Raw genomic sequence first — 8,214 nt, forward strand, 5'->3', positions numbered from 1 at the left:
ATCTTTCACGAGTCCCACAACTTTTTAAGCACAAATTTTAAAAATTTCTATTAAAATATACTAAAAATCTAATTTAATATACACAAAACACCCTCTAAATTAAGGATATCTCCTTATTACATAAACTGTTGTATTTTTTAAATATGTTAACATACATTTTATATATAATTAATATCATCTTTTAATTTAAAGATTAAAAGTTTTTATATGTTCCAATTATACTTTCTATTTTGATTTATTATTTCACTTTTTTCCAAATAATAATAATAATAATAATAATAATTATTGATTTCTCCATTTTTTTTATTTAACATATTTTCTTTATAAGTCGATGATCAAAGTCATTATATGGCCAATTACTTGGGTATGAAGTATCGTGGGAATTACCTGTTTCTTTTTTTAAACAATATTTTCGACGTCTCCGGAGATTTTTTTTAAGACCGTTGATAGATGACAAATTTTGATCGCAATATGTAAATTATTTATTTTATGCTTTTAAAATTATTTATTTATTAATTATTATTATTTTTTTTTACTAATTTTTGTTTTTTCATATCTCCACGTCTCTTTACTCATTTGTGAATGTAATCGTATTTTGTATTTCTACAATTTTAAATTAAATTAGTAATTACTTGAAGTTAAACACGATGTATTTGCCCTATTTTCATAATATTCACATTTAATCTAGTCTTAATAAATTTGAAGATAATTTTCCATTGCATAGTGCTTTCAATGCATACAAAATTTGGTCTTGTTTGGCTTATTTTGCTGACAACTTAGAAAGTATTCCCGATTTTGATGGAATCTGGATAGAGTTTGTGTGGCATTAGACTTTCCATTTCTTCTTTTGCACATTAATGTTTTCGTTAAATATGTTGGTCTAAATATTTAAGTTATTTTCTAATATATCTGTTACAAGTTAGATTTAGGAAGTTTTTGATTGGAAGTATGAAATTTGCATGGAAATAAATAAATTATAGGCGATTGAATTGCCTAGAAATTAGTTGCATAAAAATTGTTAATTTAATCTGTTTGATTGATTTTACTTTCAACTTATAACATGTTATAGTTGTCCATTTTTTATTGTTAGGTAGGTGGGAAAGAGAGTGGGTAGATGAGAGAATGAATTACTTAGAAAATAAAAATCTACTTCTCCTAAATAAAATATTTACCTTGTTTTCAAGGAAAATGTGATCACGTGACCAAAAGTAGAAAAATATTTTTCATGGAAAAAAATATTAATCAAATAGCATAAAAGTAGAAATTTTGATGAAAGGATAACATTTTTCCATGAAAAGTATTGACAATTAAACGCACTCTTATATTTATATCTTACACCTTGATACATTTATAATTTTCATGAAAAAGTGACAAATAAATAACGTCGAAGGACTTGAGTTACACCTCGTTCAGATAAAATTGTCATTTTAAGATGATTTTTCAAGATTGAATATAGTATATAAACTCAAAAAGTTAAAACTAATAATTCAAATGGCTTAAAGCGCAAACCAACAATAAAATTTCAAGATTGATATTCTTCGATGAGCCTCCATCTTGTTAAGAATATGTTAAAAATTTCATATTTTTCTTTGTAAGGTTGATAATTTAAATGAAATTTTATAATTATGTATAGATATCTTATGCAACCACCTCATTTAATCCGTCAATCACGTCATTGATAATTTATGTACGCGAAGGCATTGTACTAGGTCAATATAATGTGAAAAATAGCAATCTCAACTACAAGAAGATGATCATAAATGTAAACACATGCATTGTTTGCAGTGGCGGATCCATCGCCCTAACTGGATCTGTCGATTTTGATTGTTTTAATACAAACAATTTTAAATTTTCGAATCGACACTCTTTCTTTGAATTATACACAAACTTGGTAGCAATATTATTTGATGAGTTCTATTTATTCTTATAACAGAATTATATATATTCAATTTGAACAAAATGATTGTTATATTTATACTTTAGGCTATGTTCGATTCCCTCTTTTTTAAAACTACAATTTTCTTTCTTCTTTTCATCCATATGTTCTTCAATAAAATAATATTACACGTAAATTCAAAATTTTTCTTTATTTTTAGTCACACGCTCTCCATCAAATCACCATTCCAAAATGCATTTTTTGCAAGAAAAAGAAAAAAAATGGATATCAAAAGGATTTTTAATATTTTATTGCGGCCAACGATAGATGGTCAACGACCGCCCGTGCTGATTTAAACTTCTGGATTTGCCCCTGATTGTTTGAGAGTCGAATGGAACATACGACACAACTAGTAAAGAAAAAGCAAATATTGCAACATTTTTGTTATGTTCATTATTGTCCTTCATTTGATCTTTCTACGTGTGTCTAGATTCAAAGAAAGGAAGCCCATGCATTAATTTGGAGAGGTGGGAGTGGGGAAGTGAAATTTGTATTTCTAATTAATATTTGTCTCGGGCAAGTAAGGGTATTAAAGAGGGCGGCTGCTTGTTAGCCATATCATCTATTACAAATGGATGTGCCAATTTGGCTAAAAATCAAAATGTTTCTGTGATTCTTCTCATGCCGTGTCGACATGGGAATCATTTCTATCAATCAATATATAAAAAATTGAGCATCGACTCAAAAAAATAAAAAGTTAATACTGGTTACAATAATTTATAAATGGAGCATACATGCATGTAATTGATCGATTCATGAATTTTTCTTACTTTTCTTTTGCGGCATTTCAATAAAAGGATTTTTATATTCATGTGTAAATATTTTACTATATAAATTCTTTATTTATTTATTTTTCTATTTTAGGTAGGAACTGAGTTTTTTTTAAAAAAAAAAAAAATATATATATATTTTCAAGGATGTGGGTGAGAACATATTGCACGTGCAAATACGTGTTTTCTGCAGCATACTAATAATGGGGCCCACATTTTGGTGTTCATAATCAAACCGAAAAGCTCATTTTTGACCGTCTATTACTTAAGCATCACATCAGTTCGGTAGATCTAGCATTTACTAGTCAAATGACCATAATATCCTCTCATAATAAAACAAAATATGAAAAATTGCAACTATTCGATTCATTCTATTGTCAAATTAGCAACAAGTTGATACTCAACCCTTTCAAGATGAACAATTTTGGTGTTTGAGCTTTCACTGTAATTACACAATCAATATAAATGACGAAAACCAACTTTATAAAGTTATAATTTTTCATTTTAGGATGATGCTTAGAAATTGAAATTGGGACATGCTTTCATAAGCATCACACGACAATCTAATTGATATTTGAACACATTTATCACAAGTGATTGAAGGAGTGAAGAAGACGTTTAAAACCATGGACGAGAGCTTTCGATTAAACCAATCCATTTCAAGCTCTCATATAGAACAACATTAATGTCGACTGCTATAATAAGAGATTGTAAATTAAATTGTTTTTAAGGTAAGAATGTTACGATTTTGCAATGAAACAGTACTTGAGAAAACCATTATCTTTTTATTGATCCTCTTAAATGTAACAATAAAAGTTAATATTTCTGACAAACAAGACTTGAAAAAACCTTTTACCCTCTCTTCCTAACCTTCTGCCTAATGGCGCCATATTTACATCAATGTCCAAGGAGAAACAAAAAAATTATCACCTCAACCCTTTACTGTGATTCTACTAGGCAACCAATCTCCATTGCCTCGGCCACCGGATTCTGAATCGATCACGAGCCACACAACCTTGCTACCACCACCATCAGAGGGTAGACATGTCTTGAGCTGGTCGAAGCCCGGAACTAAAACTTTCTCTATCCACTCTTGTAGACTGGTTCGGTCGTGCCATAGCCCTCCTAAGATCTTTTCTATAACATTGTCTTCTACATTTAAGGGCATGTTGTCATCTACAACCAAGGAAAATCTCACTGAGATTGTTTTCTTGATCTCATGGCAAACAAAAGCGAGGCTGACTGGCTTGAATGCAATGGAATCATCGACATTGCTGACTAGCTCGTGAGATTCAGATGTAATTGATAAATACGTGTTTTCAAGGTCTAGAACATCTTCATGATCAATGGTGAGATCACTTGAATTGTGAGATACACCAGTTTCGTTTTCATTGTCTACTGCAAGAGTTAGGTCCAACGAGAGGCCGGACCCAACTTCGATCCGAGGCTTTGTAGGTCTATCTTCATATGATAACCAACTTCCTTGGCGTTTCGCACTCTTTTCTTTGNCGGACCCAACTTCGATCCGAGGCTTTGTAGGTCTATCTTCATATGATAACCAACTTCCTTGGCGTTTCGCACTCTTTTCTTTGACTATGAGTCCTAACTGACAATTGCCACTTGCTATGGAGGCAAGCTTCTTTTCATCAACAAAATGACCATCTTTAGGATGGGTTGTCGACCAATCTCCCGTGAGAATGAATATGACATTGCCGAGACTGACCTCACGGCCGTGAGTATCAGTGAGTCGACCTCTCTCCATTGCTTGTTTTATGCTCCCACGCACCAGAATATCTGCTTCATCAATGTCTTCAAGCATGATAACTGAAAATGGATTTCTACGAACTGCTTCTGCAACGCGATCAATAGCTGTTTTACCACGGAAATTCACATTTGAGTCTTCATCATCACGTCGTGAGCTAAGACATGTCAATATTGGATTGTTCCCACATGTTTGCTCTGCAAGTACTGATGCCATCTTCTTCTTCGCAACTCTGTCAGGGCCCGTGAACAATAACCATATGTCACCCCTTGATCCAGCACCTCGCCACTTTCCATTGCCCAGTCTACACCGTGTTATGGCCGAAGCCACTTCAGATGCTGCTTCTGCCTGCCACCACGCCTTTTCCATGAGGCCCTTGAGGAGGTTTTTGTATGACACAGAATCCAATTCATTCGCAAACTTATCGAAAAATTTGATCTGTGGTTTATAGAAAATGTAACCCACAGAATCTTTATCATGGTCTTCAGTGGTTTTCTTGGGTGCACTCTCAGTTTCTTTAAGTCCAAGAACCAAATCCGTCCTCACTGGACTTGCCAGGGGTCTACATGCAGTGCGACTAGAAACTTGATTTATGTTCAACTGCAGAGATTCTCCAAGTGGTTTGCTTGTCTGCAACTTAGGCTGGAAATGATAATGATCAAGCATGGATGGACTTTTCAAGCTCATCATGGATAGAGTTTCTGCTTGAGCTGTTCTCTCAGAACAGAGATTACGATGAAAATCAGGATGCAGATTAAAGCATGTATCCCTCCACTTCTTTCGTAATTCTAGAGATTTCTGCTTCGAAAGCATGCCTTGATCTTTGCCCTGTAAAAAATATAAACGATATAAGTTTCCCTTCACGTGAATATAACTTGGTTGTTTAAGAGCTATTGTTGAACAAAACATACTTGTGTGTCATCAGTTGCAATAGCATCCCGACTCTCAAGTTTGGCATTTTGCAACCACTGTGGCAGAGATGGTCGAGTGGCTTCTGGTTTAACTTCGGAAAATGACTTCTCAATGGCTGTGAGTTTTGCCACCTCCTTCTCATAATTCTCTGAACATCTCAAGCAAAAGGTTGTTCTCTGAGCAGTATCCAACTTCTCCGAAAGACGCTGTGCCAAAACTGGCTGCACACTCTTAAGCGAAGTCAAAGATTCTATAGGAGCACTCAAAATTTTCTCAGTTCCAAGCCTAAGATGCACAGATCAATTCAGAAAAATGATATGATTGATAACTACAGAAGAAAGGAAAAACACTTCTCAAAAACCTAGTATAAGCAGTACTATAGTTAAAAATCTGTCTTTGATTATATTATATGAATGAACAATTAATAGCTTGGCCAAAAAATATTTCCTAAGAACATGAACAAAGACTTCTGATTCCTTAGAATTGAAAGATACTATTGTTGCAAACCGCCAATATATCAAGATTTAATCAACAAGTACACAAACAATTATACTGTCGTTCGTTGAAAGGCTAGTTAAACAGTTTGAAGCACCATCACAAATAGATTTTTGCAAGATTATACCTCGGAAACATCCCTGGCAGAGGCGATCGCGAAGCAATAGGCACTGCCTGCAAATCCCAATCATTTTCCATTGTAGTATGATAAACCAGGCACCTCAAATAAGTTTCACATTTTGCTGTTCCAATCAACCAAAGCTTATGATCACCATCACTACCCTCCCCTCCAAATCGGGCCAATAACTTCGCCATTTCCACCACGGCCGTCCTCCCCATCTCTGTAACCATCTGCTGTTGCTGTACCCCACCAAAATCCACAGGATGCTTCACCAGCCATTTCAAATCTCCCAAATCAAGAATTATCCCTCCACTCTTAATCCTACTCTCAATCAAGCAGTCTAATTCCTTTATCTTCATAGGTAATTGATTCTTATCTGATAGAAAATGTTTCTCAACTGAAATTGCCTGAACATTACTCAGAGGCCCTTCATTTCCCAATTCCTTCTTCTCTAGTTTCCTCAACAATTCCTTCACCACGGCTACAGGCTCTGAATCCCCAACCAATACCGGGTTCCTTTTCTTATTTCTTAACAAAATATCAATCACTTTCTTCACTTCTTCATTCCTTTGATTCCCAATCTGCCCAGTATCCCCTTGCTGCAGCCTCGGATTCAGATACATGTTTCGATTAGGCAATTGAACAACCGGAGATGGTTTTGGCATGCTCATTGTTGAAAATTGACCTGGACTAGATAGCCTCCTGGGTGCAATACCTCCAAAATTCACATTAGCACCACCAACATCATGATTATGAGCATTCACATTCGCATTCGAATTCAAATTCAGCAATTTTTCAATCGTGGTCTTAACAGCAGGACTAGAAAAACTCGCTTCGCGCATAACCCTGCTAACACTGGGATCATCTAGTATCGAAATAATCAGCTGCTCCAGTTCCACCTTAACGGCCAGCAGCGGCTGCTGTTGCTGCTCAGGGCACACCCGCCTCTGATGCGCCTGCGCACGCTTCAGGGCGGCCATTAACGCATTCGAAATCCCAGGCTCCATCCCAGGAGCCATGTTCTGGGCCGTGGGGAGCCGCTCCAGGGCCACGCTGAAGCAGAGCTCTAGTGCCCGGCACTGTAACGGATGGCTAGAATTGGGGTGAGAACGGATGCATGCCTGTCTTAAAAACCCTGATGGCGCCGCTAATAGAGTCGCCGCCACGTGTAGAGGAGTCGTCTGGCCGTGGTTCCGGCGGCCCGCCTCCACAATGGAATGGTTTAACACACTTGCTGCCTCAGGCGTCAGACTTTGCTGAATGGTACTTGAACCTGTTCTCATCCTTTCTATCAAGATCGATGATTTCAATGAATGGCCTAAACTCAAGAATCTAAATATTTACCCAAGAAATGCTGCAAAACTTAGATTTTCAGCTAAAATGAACAAAACCAAATAATTCAGAATGAAGAAAATATTATTTATGCAAAGAAAATGAAATCCAAGAGGGGCAATATGTATGAAATTGACTGGTTTCCTTCAATTTTGGTAATCTTGAATAGGATTGTGAATACTTTGTATGCGTCACATAAAAAGCTGTATGAAAATTCAACGCGAAAGGGAAGGATCACATCCCTTTCACTTAAAAGCATAAAACCCACAAAAAATGAAAATGGTATAATAAACGGTTCTCACTGATTTTCTTGAATTAACGTGAATGGCATAATAAATGAGAGAAGAAAGTGGAGCAACTTTCTAATACAACCACAGAAAAAGCCATAAAAAGAAATTTAGTAGAAGGTGTCAGAGAAGGGAGCATGCAATGTTTCTTGTATTGTTGTGTTATAAAGGGAGAGAGAGAAGGGAATTTATGGAAAATAGGGACAATGGAAGTACTATCAGTTGCAAGGATCTCTGGGTAAAATATGCTTTCTTGGTACAGTAACCTGCTATATTTTTTTTGTAATGTTTTTACAAAAATTAAATTCACATGTTGTCGCCCACTTCCGTTCAATCAATTATCTAAAAGTTTAACTAAGGTCCATTTAATAGAATTTTTGCGTCTTGCGAAAAAGCTCTCTCAGCAAACATTAGCGTTTTTTTCAAAAATTCCTCTAATCTGACAAAGCACTTCTAAAGAATTATTTAGTAATGTTCAAAAATAATTTCTTATCCACAAAATCAATTTTTGAATTTTCAAAATCCCTTTCAAATGGAACCTAAAATGAAATTGACAGGATCAAATGAGATTGTTTGTCTGTATGTGTATAAATATGGTT

The 8,214-nt window shown here is 35.3% G+C and overlaps 1 protein-coding gene across 1 annotated transcript; it reads right to left on the reverse strand.

Moving 5' to 3' along the window:
• Positions 1–3,468: 3,468 nt before the first annotated feature.
• LOC111365990 (protein SUPPRESSOR OF MAX2 1-like) lies at positions 3,469–7,770 on the reverse strand. The gene is made up of 4 exons (XM_022986592.1): positions 6,003–7,770; positions 5,380–5,665; positions 4,266–5,296; positions 3,469–4,181 (listed from the first exon to the last, which is right to left on the reverse strand). The coding sequence occupies exons 1-4, from the start codon at positions 7,277–7,279 to the stop codon at positions 3,638–3,640; spliced, it is 3,138 nt and encodes a 1,045-aa protein (XP_022842360.1). The 5' UTR covers positions 7,280–7,770; the 3' UTR covers positions 3,469–3,637.
• Positions 7,771–8,214: the final 444 nt, after the last annotated feature.

This window comes from Olea europaea, chromosome 17 (genome assembly GCF_002742605.1).
Source record: "Olea europaea var. sylvestris chromosome 17, O_europaea_v1, whole genome shotgun sequence".
Classification (NCBI taxonomy): Eukaryota; Viridiplantae; Streptophyta; class Magnoliopsida; order Lamiales; family Oleaceae; genus Olea; species Olea europaea.

Bases quoted from the DNA above. Each gene is read 5' to 3' on its own strand.
- LOC111365990 (XM_022986592.1), bottom strand. From the start codon at position 7,279: ATGAGAACAGGTTCAAGTACCATTCAGCAAAGTCTGACGCCTGAGGCA. The intron at 5,666-6,002 runs GTATAATCTTGC...TGTGCATCTTAG, and splicing joins CTGCCAGGGATGTTTCCGAG to GCTTGGAACTGAGAAAATTT. The intron at 5,297-5,379 runs GTATGTTTTGTT...TATTTTTTACAG, and splicing joins TTGCAACTGATGACACACAA to GGCAAAGATCAAGGCATGCT.